Genomic DNA, 19,103 nt, shown 5'->3' with positions numbered 1-19,103 from the left:
ATACAATCTTTAAATGCGGAGGAGTTTAGAAGAGAGGGCTGGACTAGACAGGAAACACTTCATCAGTGAGGAAGAACTTAATGCTGGGATTTGGAGATAAGAACATATCAGGAGAGGCCAACAACATATGTCCAGGGTATTCATTAAGACAATCAACAGCATATTCAAAGCCAGGTGGGGCAGGGGAGCATTTATCATTTGTAGTGTATAAAGGGTAATTTTCAATAGTCAAGAAGGATGGTTGTGAGAGGGATAGACTATCGATGTCTTCAGAGTCAAACAGATAAACTTCAATGTAAAGAAAAATGGCCAAAATTGACTTGAGAAGAAGTAGAAAATTTGAGCATACCAAAAATTCTTAAAAGAAATGTAAAGAAGTTTCAAATAACTACCTTTAAAAAAGTAACCCAGCCCAAATAGATTTATACATAGGTTCTTTCAAATTTTTATGCAACAAACAATTCTTATGCAATATAATGTCAGTTAAATTAAAAAATAAATAACAACAAAGACTTTTCAGTTCTTTTCATAGCTGACATAGTCTTGACACCGAAGTCTGAAAAGATGCACCAGAAGAAGCCTACAAGCTAATTTCACATACGACTTCAGGTGATTTCACAAATTCAAAATAAAATACTACTCAACACTGTACTAATGGAACAATTTGTAATGGCCAAACAAAATTATCAAGAAATTAAAAGCTCCTGGGCTTCCCTGGTGGAGCAGTGGTTGAGAGTCTGCCTGCTGATGCAGGGGACACGGGTTCGTGTCCCGGTCCGGGAAGATCCCACATGCCTCAGAGTGGCTGGGCCCGTGAGCCATGGCCGCTGAGCCTGCGCATCCGGAGCCTGTGCTCCGCAATGGGAGAGGCCACAACAGTGAGAGGCCCGCGTACCGCAAAAAAAAATAAAAGAAATTAAAAGCTCCTAATAGTTCTAAGTTATTATAATTTATGTCCCAGTAGATCAAAGGAGAAAAATAATGTAATTATTTTAATAGCTGTAATATTTAAAATACATTTGATAAATTCAGTAACCATCATTGATAAGAACTGTAATAAAACTAAAGAGAATACTTTCTTAATATGATAAAGAATATCTTAGCAAAATTTAAAAAATTATACCCATATAAAACCACTAACTAATATTATGGTTAATGACAATACACTAGTGTGTGGCATGACAATAGTGACACCTATCAGCACTATTATTTATAGATGTTTAGGAAATATTGAGCAATGCAGTAGGAAAAAATAAAGGAAGTAGTAAAAACTCTGGAAAATTCTTTTTCAATATGGCTGAGTAAGCCTCTATCAGAGCCACTCTCTCTCAGATAAAAACTATAAACTCTAGACAAAATACTCTAGAAAACACAAACACATACACACACACACAAGTTGCCTGAAGGTCCTGGAGAATGAACAAAAGCAGGTGACAAAGAAAAAGCATTGAAACTTGGAATTACTGACTTGCGTAGAGTGAAGTTTCTATTTTTATGGCTTTTAGTTTGAAGGCAGGCCAAAGTATAGGACATCTAAAACTCTGATAGAAAACTTAAGTTCTTTCTGGCCAGAAGAACCAGAGGAAAAAGTTCAGGCTGACCAAAACTTCTGGGAAATGAGAAGGGAATGATAGAAAGAAGAGTGCCAAAGATGATAGCCCCATCTTTTATGTATAAACCCTGTCCAAGTCTCTTGCTGACCCATGAACGATGCATGTTTAGGGAAAACTGCAAGCAGTGCAGCTAAGGATATAACAACTGAACTGAAATTTGAGCTGCTTCTATAGAGACAGAGTATATTTCGAGCCCAACCAAGTTAGCTGACTGCTAAACAGTAACATCATTACTCTTCGTAGGAATATAACAGACTCTGGAGTCTCCACATTATAACAGTTGTGGTGTCCAGGATAAATCCAACTTAACATGCAAAGACCAGGAAAATGAAACCTAGTCTCAACAGAGAAGGCTATCAATCAAAACCAACCTTGAAATGACCCAGATGTTGGAATTATCAGATTTTATGGCAGCTATTATAATTATGCTCAATGAAAAAAGTAAAATATGTTCACAGTGAATGAGAAAAAAGGAAATCTTAGAGAAATAGAAACTATTTTTAAAAATGGAAATTCTAGAACTGAAAATGTATAATACCTGAAGTAAAAAAACTCACTGGTTGACTTTAAAACAGAATGGAGACATCAGAGTAAAGAGTCAGGGAACTTTAATACAGACCAATAGAAGTTACCCAATATGAAAAAAGAGAGGAGAATTTTTGTTTTTTAGAGGGATTCAGAGACATATGTGTCCCTGTGAGAAAACAATAATGAAAAGTCTGAGCCTGCTCCCCTACCCTGTGATCTCAGGCCACAAGTCTCTGGACAGGAGGCTGGCTGCTGTAGGAACTCAATAAATACTTGCTGAACTCAAAAAAGAAAAGTCTGATATATGTGTAACAAGAATCCCAGAAGGACAGGAAAGGTAGAATGGGGTAGAAAAATATTTAAATAAATAGTGGTGAGATGAAATATGATCTTAATTTGATGAAAGACATAAATTTATAAATTCCAGAAGCTTAATGAACCCTAAGCAGGATAATTAAGAAGAACACCATGCTTAAGCACATAATCAAACTGCTGAAAACCAAGTATGAGGAAAACATCTTTAAGCAGCCAGAGAAAAACAAGTTATACACACAGGGGAACAATTCAAAATACCCCTGATTTCTCATCAGAAACTATGGCGGTCAGAATTGTGAAGGCCAGTAGATGTTGGAACATCATCAATATGCTGAAAGAAAAAACAATTATCAGCCAAAGTTTTGTGTCAAGTAAAAATTTCCTTCAGAATATCCTTAAGACACTTTCAGGTAAAAGAAAACAGAGAATTTGTTGCCAGCAGACCTTCACTACAAAATATACTTGAGGGAGTTCTTCAGGATAAAGGGAAATGATACCAGATGGAAATATATCTTCAGGAAGTACTGAAGAGCATCAGATCTGGTTGTATTTGGTTGTTTTTTTACTCTGTTACTTTCTTTAAAACATATAGGAGTGTTGAAAGCAAAAATTATAATATTGTCTTATGGGGTTTATAGTAACACATGAAAACTATATTATGAAAGACAGGGTTAGTAAATGGTTTTATACAATTTAAAGGCTTCTAAATCTTTATGTGAAATAGTACAATTTTACTCTAAGTAGGCTTTGAAGAGTTGATGATGTATATTTTAATCCTTAAAGATACCACTAAAAAATCCAGACACAAAGAGGTACAGCTAAAAGTCAATAAATTAAAATGTTAAAAAATATTCAAATTATCCAAAAGAAGGCAGGAAAAGAAGAATGCATATATATGCATATATGTGCATTTGAACAGTGCTTGGCACACTCACGTACTACATAGATGTTTGCTATTATTATCATTCACCACAAGAAAAAAGAAAGGCAACTAGGAACTCCAGAAAAAGTACACAAGACAGTCAAGATCTAAATATAAGGGAAATTAATATATGGCATTATTTTTTAGTAACTGATGGAGAATAAGAAAAGAGCGCCTATTGTTTTTACACTGCACCCCTTGAGAAGAAACATAGTCCTAGCACACTACTTTGTTCTACAATAAACAATTATTTACAAAAATGTAATAATATAAATGCTGTTTAAAGCATTTTTAGCTTTAGAATTAATCTACAGACAAAACATAAAGGTTTAATCAGAGTTACAAAGTGAGTATAATCATTGACCTCAAAAGTGTAAAAATAAAGATATACTTGACCTAGGGAAGAAGATGTGGAGGAAAGGCTAAAACTGTTAAGATCTTTCATCTTAAGTAAAGAGGAATCAGGAGTTAGTGATTAAAGTTGATAGGAAAGAAAAAAGTATTTAGATATATTATTTCAATGTTAAAACAGAAAAAGCAGAAAAGTAACTATCAAAGATACAGAAGAGGGGGCTTCCCTGGTGGCACAGTGGTTGAGAGTCCGCCTGCCGATGCAGGGGACACGGGTTTGTGGCCCGGTCCGGGAGGATCCCACATGCCGCGGAGCGGCTGGGCCCGTGAGCCATGGCCGCTGAGCCTGTGCGTCTGGAGCCTGTGCTCCGCAATGGGAGAGGCCACAACAGTGAGAAGCCCGCGTACAGCCAAAAAAAAAAAAAAGATACAGAAGAGGAAAGAGGGAGAGAAGTGAGATGTAGTGTAAATAAACTAATTCAAATCTTTGTTTTTGATTATGCAGTAGATAATGCTTAAAGTTGATAAATAAAAAATTAGCAGTAGAAGCTCATTCTTTAGAATTATAGAGTTAATCATAAGAGGAATTGAAACCCCAAAAGGTTAAACATGGTTGCTTCTGAAAAGAGGAAATTAGAACAGGAAGAACGGGTACAAGGGCTTTGTGTTCTTATTAGCCTTTCTGTATTATTTAATTTAAAAAGGCATATGTATATTTTAATTTGTTTTTTAAAAATTAAAATGTTTTATATAAGATGCTAGTAAATTTATTATGATGAGTAATCTTATGATGAAGTTACAATATATTTATATTTCTTGGGAGATTTTTATTAAACACAAACCTATTTAAAACATGTAGATGAGGATAAAACTAATAAGCCAGACAGTGTATTTTGTCAATATTTTTAAAAAGTATAAAAGGTATAAATTTGCAATAAAATGATAACATGTTATTAATTATGGTGCAAAGTATGTATTTCTTCATGTTTCATTCTCCAGATTAGCAATAAACAGGGTTAATAATAAGTAAATCAAGTGAGAGAGTGTCATGGACTTACAAGTACTACCAAATATAAAATAGATAGCTAGTGGGAAGCGGCCACATAGCACAGGGAGATCAGCTTGGTGCTTTGTGATCACCTAGAGGGGTGGGATAGGGAGGGTGGGAGGGAGCCGCAAGAGGGAGGAGGTATGAGGATATATGTATATGTATAGCTGATTCACTTTGTTCTAAACCAGAAACTAACACACCACTGTAAAACAATTATACTCCAATAAAGATGTTAAAAAAGAAAGAAAGAAAGAAAGAGCCTGCTGAGAAGAGGGGAAGGAGGTCCAGCACTTCAGCTGCCATCTTGCCACAGAGTGGAAAACCAAGGCAGGAAACCATTGTTGAGAGATGGAGACTGACCCATGATGGCATCATATCAGCCCCTGGATCCAGCTATGCCTGAAGATAGACATTTCATGTACATGAGCCGATAAATTGCCTTTTGTGTTTAATAAATAAATAAATATAATAATAATAATAAGAAGAAGTAAATTAACACCTAAGAGACTCTCTTAAATGACTTCCCTTTGCTGATTCTCTGTATTAATTTCTCTCTCTAGTCTCCTAGATAAAACCTCCTGAATAATATCCAGGCATGCTCAATGGTCAAGGCTGGTTGGTCACTTTTCAGGATGCCCATGTACCTCTGCTCAGGTTGTTAGCAAGAGTCAATAGTTCTGGTGCTACAGACATAGAGAACAGACTTGGGGTTGCCAAGAGGGAGAGGTGTGGGGGAGGGATGGATTAGGAGTTTAGGATTAGCAGATGCAAACTATTATATGTAGAATGGATAAACAACAAGGTCTTACTGCATAGTACTGAGAACTATATTCAATATCTTGTGATAAACCATAATGCAAAAGAATATGAAAGAATGTATATATATGTATAACTGAATCATTTTGCTATACAGCAGAAATGAACACAACATTGTAAATCAACTATACTTCAATAAAATAAAATTTTTAAAAATGTTTCCAATAGTATTGGTGCTAAACCTGTTATAATCATTGTTATTGTAATTATGTGAGTTAAATAACTATAACCAAAATGGTCTTGGGGCTTCCCTGGTGGCGCAGTGGTTGAGAGTCCGCCTGCCGATGCAGGGTAAACGGGTTCGTGCCATGGTCCGGGAAGATCCCACGTGCCGCGGAGCGGCTGGGCCCGTGAGCCGCGGCCGCTGAACCTGCGCGTCCGGAGCCTGTGCTCCGCAATGGGAGAGGCCACAACAGTGAGAGGCACGTGAACCGCAAAAAGAAAAAAAAATGGTCTTGGCTACACATCAAAAGATTAACAAATGGATGTATATTTTTATATTCTAAATTAAAATAAAATATTTAAATTATGCACATATAATTTTCTATGAGGCCCTGTCTTAACTTTGATAACTTTATGATAACATTCAATAAATAATTTCCACTGTATTGCCTGTCCAACAGATAACATATTATTTTCTCTATTATTGCCATATATAAAGTTTTGCATAATATCAGAGATGAAATCACTTTAAAATTTTATGCTTCTGAATCCTAAAATTCATTTGAATTTGGGATTTGTAGAAAAATATATAAAACTTTTAGGGATAATCTGGATTTCTATTAAATAATTGTAAGCATGCAAATTAAACCTACCTCAGTTGTATCCTTAAGATAATGAAAAGATCTAATAGATCTTGATTTTAGATATTCTTCTACTGGCTCTAAAGAAAGAAATCCAAACATAAATGATATTTCTATACTGTTAGACTACTTCTAATTTAACTCAACAAACCATTTTCTCTACTTGTAAACTTTTTAGAAATGTAGTTTGTTAGAGCTAAATATATTCTAGAATAATTTGCTTTTAAAAAGAATTTCTATTAACAGAATATAACATTCAATTACTATTGTACAATAAAGCTGTGTTTTCTTAGAAAAAAAGATTTCTAAATAAAACAGAATCATACTTGATAGTCAAATAAATCTTCTCATTAATTCCTTTGAAAAGAGAAAGATTCCCCTCAACCTGAATCCCCCATCTCCAATTATGAGTTTTACTAATTTGTATTATCATTTAATGGATTTTTTTTTTTAAGTAGGTATAATGTATGGTCAAGCATGCAGACTTTGGATGTAGGTAGCCTGGGACCAAAAACTACTTTTCTGTTTGTGAGTTATGTAGCTTTAGGAAAATCGTTTAACCCCTCTGAGCTTTAGCTTCCCCATCTGTTAAGTGGAAATAATAGTACTTATGTAACAGGGATGCTGTGAGGATTAAATGAGATAATAGATGTAACAAACTTACATCTGGTATTCCTTCAATCAACAGTTATTTGTTGATCACCTGCAATGTGCCAGGCCAGTGCCTGGTGTTGGACTCTGGAATTGTGATTTCTGCCCAATGATGCACACATTTTATTGGATAGTACAGAAAAGAATTAAGTAAAGAAACAAAGGAGTGAACAATTATAAATTGAGATGCATGCCGTGACAGACATAGACAGATTTTGGTGAGGGACAGCATGAGAGGGAGGTATAATTTAGATAGGGTAGTTGCTAGGGATTGAATGTTTGTGTCTCTCCCACAATTCATATGTTGAAGCTCTAATTTTCAGTGTGGTGGTTTTGGGAGTTGGGCTTTGGGGAGGTAATTAGGTTTAGATGAGGTGATAAGGGTAGAATGTCCATGATGAGAATAATGCTCTCTCCACCATGTGAGAATAAAGTAAGAAGGTGGCTGTCTGCAAACGAAGAAGAAGACTCTCAACAGAACCTGATCCTACTGATCTCAGGCTTCCAGCCTCCAGTGAGAACTGTGAGAAATAAATATTTGTTGTTTAAGCCACCCAGTTTATAGTACTTTGTTATAGCAGCCTGAATAAGAGAGAAATTGGGACTGAGAGGTGGGGTGCTGCTGTAACAAATACCTAAAAATATAAAAGAACCTTTGGAACTGGGTAGTGGGTAGAGGCCGAAAGAGTTGTGAGGTGCATGCTAGAAAAAGCTAATATGCCCATGAAGAGATTTTAAAGGCAATTCTGGTGAGAACTCAGAAAGAAAGAGGAGAGCCATTGAGGAAGCTTTCATTTTCACTGAGAATACATGAATAACCATATGCAGAAATGTTGGTAGAAATACGGATGTTAAGGCCATTCTGATGAGGTCTCAGACAGAAATGGGGAACACGCTATTGGACAATGGAGCAAAGGTGATCCTCGTTATAAAGTGGCAAAGAACTTGGCTGACTTGTGTTTGTGTTCTGGTTTTGTTGTAGAAGGTAGAACTTGTGAGTGATGAAATTGGATAGTTAGCTGAGATTTCTAAGCAAAGTGTTAAAGAAGAGGCTTGATTTCTCCTGACTGCTTGTAGTAAAAATGCAAGACGAGAGAAATGAATTGAAGACAAAATTGTTAAGCAAAATGGAACCAGAACTTAAGAATTTAGAAAATTCTCATATTACAATAACTGAGAAAGCACGTTCAAAAGAGAACACTAAGGCTGTGGTGCACTGACCATCTGATAAGGAGATAAGGAGATTGGTATGGGTGTGAAACATGGACCTAATCAGCCATCCCAGGAGAGACACTGCCAGTTTGAAGTGAAGGGGATAGAGACAGGATAAAATGAAGGAAGGCTGTCGGACTTCTTGGGTTTTACAGGATAGGACCACAGAGCTATGCACTGCAAACATGCTATTCCTCAAGACAAGGGAAGAATGACCATGAAGGTGACTCAAAGATCATCAGGCCTGCCTCAGTATCAAAATCAGAGGCCACTGCCTCAGTTTCTGCCTATGGAGCCCTTGGGGTTGGGCCAACGCTCTCACTAGATAGTCCTGGGGATGAAATCCTGGCCTAGCAGAGTCCCAGTGGGGAAGTGGGGGAGATGTGACCCCCCCACTCAGCAGAGTTGTGAGAGCAGGACCTCTGCCCCAGTGGGTCAGGAAGGCAGAGCATCAAGCCAAAGAGGATTATCCTTGAGCCTTAAGATCTCATGAAGTTTGTCTTAGTAGGTTTTAAACTTCCTTGGGACCCATTACTCCATTCTTCTTTCCTATTTCTCCCTTTTGGAATGAGAATGTCTATCTTATTCCTGTCCCAACTGTATTTTGGAAGCACACAATTTGTTTGATTCCACAGGTTCAAGCTGGAGAGGAATTTTGCCTCAGGATCAATCATACCTTGAGTCTCACCATAGCTGATTTAGATGATATTTAGGTAAGACTTTGGACTTTAGTGATAACATAAAACTCAGTACGGTAGGAAAATAATTAACATGTTCTAGGATTCCTTTATTGTCCAGAAGGAGGGTAACAATATATTTTGAAAGGATGAATATTGTAATTTCTAGGGTAATCATTTAAAGAATAGAAACAGAATGCATGACTACCAAATTAGTAAAGGGGAAAAGTTTAAATTTTAAAAAGTCAATCCTAAATAAGACATAAGAGGACAGAAGAAGAAACACAGAATCAACAGGAGAGAAAGAACAAAATAAGATGGCAGATTTAAATCCAAAGATATAAGTAGTTACATTAAGTATAAATGGACTAAATGCTCCATTTCAAAGACAAAGATTACAGAGTAGATTTAAAAATCTAACAATTTGATATTTACAAGAGATAAGACTCTTATGTAAGAGATCATAATGTTACAGAAATGTGGCAACAAGATGATGGAAAAAGATATACCATGTAAATGTTAGCCAAAAGAAAGCTGGGGTAACTACAGTAATACTGGATAATAAAACAATCACTTTGTAATTAAAAAGGGTTCAATTCACTAGAAATATATAATAATTCTAAAATTTTATGCAATTAATAACACAGCCTAAACTATATTAAAGATCTGTAAAGCAAAATTTGATAATTCTACAAGGAAAAAAATAAATGAGTCTGAAATTTCTCAGCAATTGACAGAATAAGCAAGCAGAGAAATAAAAAAGGATATAGAAGAGTTGAAAAACAATGAAGAAATTTGACCTAAAAGACATATGTAGAACACTGCACCCAACAGCTGCGGAATATACTTTATTTTCAAGCACATACTGAACATTTACAACAATCGACCATATACTGGGTGAAAATACAAGCGTTAACTAATTACAAAGGACTGAAATCCTATGGATTACATCCTCAAACTACAATGTAATTGTGCTAAAAATTTATAACCAAAAGATAATTAGAAAAGTCCAATATATTTTGAATTAAGACATAAACTCCCAAATAACCAATGTGTCAGAAGAAGTAATCATAATGGAAAACAGAAAATAACCATGATACTCTTGAAGAACAAGGTGGGAAGACTTGCTCTACCAGATATCAAGGGTTATTTTAAGCTACAGAAATTAATGTTGTTTGGTATTGATATTGAAATGGATAAATAATATAATGAAACATAATAAGAACTCCAGAACAAAGAGCCCAGAGTATTAGGGAAAGAATAGCCTTTTTTTTCTTTTTTTTTTTTTTTTGCGGTACATGGGCCTCTCACTGTTGTGGCCTCTCCCGTTGCGGAGCACAGGCTCCAGACGCGCAGGCTCAGCGGCCATGGCTCACGGGCCCAGCCGCTCTGCGGCATGTGGGATCTTCCCGGACCGGGGCACGAACCTGTGTACCCTGCATCAGCAGGCAGACTCCCAACCACTGCACCACCAGGGAAGCCCAAGAATAGCCTTTTTAATACCACACTGGGATAGCTGGGTATTCACATGAACAAAAACTAAACTTGACTCTTACCTCACTCAAAATGTAATTCCAGGTAGACTTTAGACCTAAAGGTAAAAAGAAGAACTAAAATCTTTTGCAAGATAAATAGAAAAAGATATTCATGACCACAGAGTAGGAAAAGATTTCTTAGATATGGTACAAAAAGTACTTATCAAATAAGAAAAGATTTGGTATATTTGACCTTATTAAAGTGGAAGAATTTTTGTTCATCAAAAAGACACCATAAAGAGAGTGAAAAGAAAACCCATAGAAAAGGGGAAGATATTCACAACACGCCAAACCAACAAAGAACTAATAAAAAGAATATATTTAAAAATCAACAAGAAAAGGATAAAAAACTAATTTTAAAATAAGGTAAAACTTGGATGATTTCCAAAAGTATAAATCCAATTTGTCAATAGTCTATGAAAAAGTTCTCAAACCTATTAGTAATCACAGAAATGCAAATTAAACCATAATGATATATTATTATATACCCAGTAGATTGCTAAAATGGAAAACTGACAATTCCAAGTGTTAGGAAGCAGGACAAAAAGAACCCTCACAAATCTGATGGGAGCATAAATTGGTAAAAACACTTTGGAAAGTTGACATTATCTATTATAGTTGAAGGTAAGCATCCCCGGTAATGTAAATGCTGGATATACACTCTCAAGAGACTTTTACACAGATGCAGCAGGATGCCTAAACAAAAATATTCATTTCAGCATTGCAATGACTGACAAACTAAAAACCCTAAATTTCAAGAGTAGTACAAAGTGTGATATATTCATGCAATGGAATACTTAACAGCAATGAAAATGAAGCAACTACACCTCCACAGCACAATATGAGTGAATCTTACAAACAATGCTAAGAAAAAAAAAAAAAAGAATGCATACAGCATGATTACATTCATATACAGTGAAAAGCAAGCAAACTAAACAATATTCTTTAGAGATGCAAATAATAGATGGTAAAAATGTAAAGAAAAGTAAGGAAGTGATTACCACAGAAATCAGGACAGTAGTAACTCCCAGGGACAAGGAAGGGAGAGGTGATTTGGGAAAGGTCAAGTGGTGACGTTGGCAATGCTCTATTTCTTGATGTGCAATATGGTTATATAGGTGTTTTTTTAATAATTGGTTATTATACTGTACATTTTATGCTATATTCACTTTTCATAATGTATGTTATTTCATAATTTTAAATGGTTTAATAAAAAAGGAAAGTGATTATAAAGAGGGCAAGAATGAAAGGAAAAATACCTGTCGGCAAGCTACTATAGTTGACACACAAAGATGATGATGATTTGGATTAGGGTGGTGACAGCAGATATGGTGAAAATAGATTAATTCAAGATGAGTTAGCATGAAAAGAGCTTGTTGACATATTGAACTTTGGGGAGGAGGGAAAGGAGAGATCAAGGATTGCTTCTAGGTTTTAGACTTGAGCCAGTTGGAGTAAATTGGTCCAATGTACTGAGAATGGAATGCTGTTGTGGGGAGGGGATGGGAGAGAAAGTTTGAGAGGATGGCTAGGATAGGGAATCATGAGACCAGTTCTGGATATTAGGTTTAAGATGTAATGAGAAGTTTGAGTGGAGATATCAAATAGGTAGTTCAGTGTAGGTACCTGCCCTTCAGAGCATTAGTCTGGATTGAGATATAAATGAAGGATTTAACGATATCTCTACGGTATTTTAAACCATAGAGATTTAAAATACAGTTGGGTGATCTAATCTGTAAGACTGGATTAGATCACCCAAGGAGAAAGAATGTAGAAGCAGAGGCAGGCTCAGGATTGAGCTCTGAGCAAATACAGTATTTTAAGGATGGAGAAGAGAAATTAAAAAGAGAGACTGAGAAAGGGTGAGATAGCAGAAAAACAGAGTTTTAAGCAGAAGGGAGTGATCAACTAACTATAGTGGGACTGAGAGGTGGCAGAAAAATATCCTTTGGATTTAGCAACATGGAGATCACTGGTACTCTTAATCAGTGTAACTTCAGTAGAGTGGTGGAGGCAAGACCAATTTGGAGTAGGCTGAAGTTTGAACAAAAGTTGACAGAGTGGGCTTCCCTGGTGGCGCAGTGGTTGAGAGTCTGCCTGCCGATGCAGGGTACACGGGTTCGTGCCCCGGTCCGGGAAAATCCCACATGCCACAGAGTGGCTAGGCCCGTGAGCCATGGCCGCTGAGCCTGTGCGTCTGGAGCCTGTGCTCCGCAACGGGAGAGGCCACAACAGTGAGAGGCCCATGTACCGCAAAAAAAAAAAAAAAAAAAAAAATGTTGAGGGAGTAGAGACAGTATATGTAAACAAATCTTTTGAGGAATTAGATTACGAAGAGTCACAGAAATGAGGCAATATGGGGCAATGTGGATTCAAGGAGCCTCAGTCAGGGCTGTTGATGAGCATGACACAATTAGATGGGTTTTTTGATAATGCCAGGGAAAGAAAAACAAAGACAACATAAAACACTCAAATTTTCTGAGGCTCTATAACGCTGTATCCTAGCTCACAGATTCCTGAAGTTTCTAGGAAAGTGAGTTCCTTTACAGTCCCTGTAAAGTAAATTTCTACTAAGTAAGATGTACAAGCTTGAGTGATTTTTTTAAAACAATTACAAGAAAACTCAGGGTTGAGCTGAAAGGAAATCCAGAGATTTTCTTTCCGGAAAAGTAAACATAAAGATATATTCTTAATTTGTGAATTGTACAAATGTCTATTCTGACATTTATCATCTCTTTCTCTTAGGAAATTCTTCTTTATAGCTCACTGACATCTTTCACACTTCAGTTATAACCCATAGGCTTTCAAGCAAATGCTTTCAACAGAAACATCAAATTATAAGAACTTATAAGACAAACATTAATAAATAATAAAGTATTTAATAAAAGAACTTCATTAATACATCAAAACAGAGATAAATATACAAAGCATTACCTATTGACTTGATTTCTTGAATTTTTATTTTTGTTGGTGCAAAGTGTGGTCTTAAATTTGACTTTTCAAAATCACTCTTTTTAGATTCAGGCATATTTTTGAAGGAGACATATCTGAAAGAAATAAAATTAATCTAAATTAAAATAATCAGAAAATTTACAAAACTAATCTAAAAAATAAATTTGGAGAAATGTGGTCAAGTCCCAGTTATATAGATTTGAATGTTATTGTTTTAATATATTATAGTACAAAGTGTAAAAGATTGGGACTGATTAAGCAGGAGCTAAAAATATTAGTGGTAATCACTGGAAACAGAGAGAGAAAAGTGCTGTTGTCATAGAATTGAGGGCACTCAGGAAACTATTGTTCACAAGCTAATTAACACTTTTAGAAAACTACATTGGAAATTTGTTAAATGAGATACTGGGGACATTGCCAAGCCTAGTCATAGTGGTGGTTTATGCAGTTAGGGTCAGCTCAGATTCCAGAATAGTATACCAGATAGGATCACAGAATCCATTTACTGTAAACAGAAATTTTTCTCCACTAAATTCTTTAACTGACTATTGAGGGTATGTAATTATAATAATTATATAATTTATGATATTTCTGACCTCTAAATGCTATGACTCAGACCTCAGACACTCACCTTTAGTTTATGTCATCCAGTCTCCCACCTTTTATTATCTGTAGGTTGATGTCCTCCAGATTTATAGTACAGACCCCAAACTCTTCCCTGAGCTCCAGATTTACATATCCCACTGCTACATGATTTCTGCAGTTAGATATATCATGGGAATTTCAAACATATTCAAAACCAAATGTTTGCTTCCACTTCCTTTCCAATCTGTTCCTTCCCCAGGTTTTCTCATTTCCATTCAGCCAGAGGCTTAGGCCAAAAACTCTGCAATCATCTTTGACTTTTCTTTCTCTCGTTCCCCATATCTCGCTCCCGATATCTCAGCACATCTCATTGGACCTTTCTTTGAAATACATTCCAAATCCAACCACTTCTTTCCTCATCACATCTACCCTAGTCCAAGGCCCCTTCATCTCTCATCTGAACTACTTCTCTACATCCCTCGTCTTCTTCTATCTGCTCTCTCTGCTATCACTCTTGTGCCCAGCAGTATTTTCCCAATGCAACCATGGTGGCACCTGTAAAATATAAATGAGACTGTCATTTCCCTCCAACTGTTTCCTGTCACACTGAATGAAATTCACAATTCTCATTGTAAGACAGAAACTTTCCTCCCAATTCTTGTATTTCCAAGTAGAGGAGCTTCCATTAAATGCCCCTCCAGGCCTCTCTCTGTGCGTCCCTTTACCCCTCTCCTCCACATGGAAGCAGAGTGAGTTTTTTGGCTGTTTGGCTTAAGGAAAGGAACTTATGCTCCCACGTAAGTACCTTGGCCCTTGCTCTCCCCTCTGCCTGTAATATTCTTCCCCTAGGTATTGCAAGGTTTACTCACTTAAATCATAAGAGATGTATTTCATAAATCTTTACTCAAATTTCCATCTCTCCAGAAAGGTCTTTTTGTGCCCCCTCTCATCTAATATAGTAAATTATGGGAATCAATCTTCATTCCGTTAATTTACTATATTTTTCTTCATAGCATTTATCACTAGTGAATGTATATTATACATTCATTTGCTTGTTTATTTGTTATCTGTCTCTCCACCTTATCCTAGAATGCAAATTGAGGGCAGGGTCTTTGTTTTAGTCACTGTTGTATTCCTAGCACCTAGAACAGTGACTGGCACATAGTACACATACAATAAATATTTGTTGAATGTATGAATTGTTTTGGTAAATTTTGATTGAACTCTCTTACAATCTTACAATTTCCAATGAGTTTTCAGTTTATTCTCTTTAGGTTTTTCAATAAACAATCATTTAATCTTCATAAAATAATTTATCTGTTCCTTTCAAAACATTTAAATTTGTATATTATGTTGTTATTTAATATCATTGGCAAGTACTTCCAGAATAGTTTGGTATACTAGTGAGAACGGGCATCCCTCTGTTTCTAATTTAAATGGGAATGTGTCAAAGATTCCACCCTAATGTTGTTGGCTACATAGTCTTGTTAAGGAGATGATTTTTTTATCCTTATCTTACTAAGGTATTTTTTCAAATACATTTGCAGAATATATAGAGATGTTCAGATATGGATTTCCTTACAGTGAACCAAAGAGCATGGGCTTTGAGGTTAGACCATACTTTGCATCTAAACTCTATGTAAACTTCTGCAGAATATTGAGTTTCTCTGAATCTCAGTCCCTCATATGCCAACTGAGGGTAGTATTTACCTCTTGGGGTTGTTATAAGAATTATTTACATTCGATAGGCACCCGCTGCTCACTGCAGCCGCGGGGTGACGCCTTTTGCCCCAGGGATCTCCCCACTGCCCCGCGCCTTGGGACCTCCTGTTGAAGACATGGGCATTATCGAGACCCAGCGGAAGCCAGAGGAAGGGAGGAGAGAGAAGGTGATAAATTCCAGAATCACTCATTCATCCCCACGCGGCAATTCAGGGGAAAACCTATGCGTGGTAGTGGATGTGGCTTTTTTTTCCTTTTTCTGCCCCCTCTCAGCCCTAATCCCCACTGTCTGTTCACTACCACAAATAGAACCTTCTGTTGGATGAAATAAAATCAAACACTGGGCTTTCAAATAACAAACAAACAAACAAAAAACATTAGATAATAGTGAAATGTAATAAAATAATTAGGAGGTGATGAGTTTTATCTTTTTTAGTATGTCACTGAATTTTTAGCTTACATATTTAATTTAAATAATGACTGTGTTTAATAACCATCTAACAAAATCCCTGAAGATTCAACAATCAGCTCTAACAAATTGTTGGGAGCTGGCTCTAGCACACCAATGATCCCATACCAGAAGAAAAAAAAAGATTAAAAGAGGGAAGAAGAGGAGGTGCGCTAGAGGAAGACCACACTCATCTCCCACTTACAGGTCAGGACAGGAAGAATCAAATTACTGGCCATACCCCTTTTCATTTCAGGTCACTAAACTGGCTGATATGGGGGAAGGGGAAACCACAACTAAAACGTAGGATCAAAATACTAAACTGGTCAGACTTTTAATAACCAAAAATGATCAGAGTGAAATTGGAGAAATAAACATAAAACTGCTTTATGTTTTATGTTCCCAAGTTCAGAAAGGCAGTGAAACAGTTAAGCTAATATTTTTATTTTAGATTTAAAAAAAATCTATATTTATAAACGAGATACTGCAATGGTTTTATATTCTTGTGGTCAGACTTGAGGTTCAAAGCTATCTTTATAAAAAGAATTGGAACTATTCCATCTCTATGCTCAGAAACCATTTAAATACTTCTTTGAAACGTTGTAGTCACCCTGACACAGCTTCAAGACTCTGCTTTTTCTTGTTTTTTCTTAATAAATTATTTTATTTATTTTTGGCTGTGTTGGGTCTTCCTTGCTGCGCATGGGCTTTCTCTAGTTGTGGTGAGTGGGGGTTACTCTTCGTTGCGGTGTGCAGGCATCTCATTGCAGTGGAGCATGGGCTCTAGGCACGTGGGCTTCAGTAGTTGTGGAACGTGGGCTCAGTAGTTGTGGCTCACGGGCTCTAGAACCCAGGCTCAGTAGTTGTGGCACACGGGCTTAGTTGCTCCGCAGCATCTTCCCGGACCAGGGCTTGAACCCGTGTCCCCTGCATTGGCAGGCAGATTCTTAACCACTGCACCACCAGGGAAATCCAAGACACTGCTTTTGTAAAAGACAGTTCTTTGACAATTTCTCAAAATTTTCTAGTTATTGATTTAGTTACATTTTCTTTTTCTTCTTGATTCTATTTTCACCATTCATATTTTCCCAGATTATCCACTAACAGACTCATGTTTCAAAGCAGCTCAGTTATATGAAGTACTCATTATAATTATTTTAATTTCTTCTACGTCCATCGTCATAGCTCCTTTCTCATTACTAATATTGTGCCTTTATGTTGTCTGTTTCTTCTCTTCAATTTCTTAAATTATGGTCATTTTAACATTCTTTGGGGAGGTCTTAAACATGCTAATTTTGCAAAATGTTCTTAAAGATTCAGTGTGCTTATGAGAGGAAAGCCAAAGTCTGGTGGAAGTACTGGGAGATGACAGCTTTGTTTTTTTTTACATCTTTATTGAAGTATAATTGCTTTACAGTGGTGTGTTGGTTTCTGCTTTATAACAAAGTGAATCAGCTATACATATACATATATCCCCATATCTCCTCAATCTTGCATCTCCCTCCCATCCTCTCTATCCCACCCCTCTAGGTGGTCACAAAGCACCAAGCTGATCTCCCTGTGCTATGCAGCTGCTTCCCACTAGCTTTCTATTTTATATTTGATAGTGTATATATGTCCATGCCATCTCACTTCGTCCCAGCTTACCCTTCCCCCTCCCTGTGTACTCAAGTCCATTCTCTACGTCTGCGTCTTTATACCTGTTCTGCCCCTAGGCTCTTCAGAACCTTTTTCTTTTCTCTAGAATCCATATATATGTGTTAGCATATGGCATTTGTTTTTCCCTTTATGACTTACTTCACACTGTGACAGTCTCTACGTCCATCAACTTCACTACAAATAACTCAATTTCATTTCTTTTTATGGCTGAGTAATAGTCCATTGTATATATGTGCCACATCTTCTTTATCCATTCATACAATGATGGACACTTAAGTTGCTTCCATGTCCTGCCTATTGTAAATAGTGCTGCAATGAACATTGTAGTACATGACTCTTTTTGAATTATGGTTTTCTCAGGGCATATGCCCAGTAATGGGATTGCTGGGTCATATGGTAGTTCTATTTTCAGTTTTTTAAGGAACTTCCATACTGTTCTCCATAGTGGCTGTATCAATTTACATTCCCACCAACAGTGAAAGAGGGTTCCCTTTTCTCCACACCCTCTCCAGCATTTATTGTTTGTAGATTTTTTGATGATGGCCATTCTGACTGATGTGAGGTGATACCTCATTGTAGTTTTGATTTGCATTTCTCTAATGATTAGTGATATTGAGCATCCTTTCACGCATTTGTTGGCAATCTGTATATCTTCTTTGGAGAAATGTCTATTTAGGTCTTCTGCCCATTTTTGGATTGGGTTGTTTGTTTTTTTGATATTGAGCTGCATGAGCTGCTTGTAAAATTTAGAGATTAATCCTTTGTCAGCTGCTTCATTAGCAAATATTTTCTCCCATTCTGAGGGTTGTCTTTTCATCTTGTTTACAGTTTCCTTTGCTGTGCAAAAGCTTTTAAGTTTCATTGGGTCCCATTTGTTTATTTTTGTTTTTATTTCCATTTCTCTAGGAGGTGGGTCAAAAAGGATCTTGTTGTGATTTATGTCATAGACTGTTCTGCCTATGTTTTCCTCTAAGAGTTTTATAGTGTCTGGCCTTACATCTAGGCCTTTAATCCATTTTGAGTTTATTTTTGTGTATGGTGTTAGGGAGGTTTCTAACTTCATTCTTTTTTTTTAAATTTTTATTTATTTATTTTTGGCTGCTTTCGGTCTTTGTTGCTGCGCGCAGGCTTTCTCCAGTTGCCGCAAGTGGGGCTACTCTTTGTTGTGGCGCACGGGCTTCTCATCGCACTGGCTTCTCTTGTTGTGGAGCACTGGCTCTAGGCGTGAGGACTTCAGTAGTTGTGGCATGTGGGTTCAGAAGC

General features: G+C 36.6%; 1 protein-coding gene across 1 annotated transcript in view; it reads right to left on the bottom strand.

The window, feature by feature from the left end:
- C1H1orf141 (chromosome 1 C1orf141 homolog) overlaps window positions 1-19,103 on the bottom strand; it is a 39,887-nt gene that overhangs the window by 8,026 nt on the left and 12,758 nt on the right. Inside the window, 2 exon segments of the mRNA XM_060287815.1 lie at window positions 6,408-6,479; window positions 13,409-13,521. Coding sequence (XP_060143798.1) covers window positions 6,408-6,479; window positions 13,409-13,521 — 185 coding nt within the window.

Source organism: Globicephala melas, chromosome 1, assembly GCF_963455315.2.
Source record: "Globicephala melas chromosome 1, mGloMel1.2, whole genome shotgun sequence".
Taxonomy (NCBI): domain Eukaryota; kingdom Metazoa; phylum Chordata; class Mammalia; order Artiodactyla; family Delphinidae; genus Globicephala; species Globicephala melas.
Note: the sequence above shows the minus strand (reverse complement) of the source record. Positions and strands in the feature narration are given on the sequence as shown.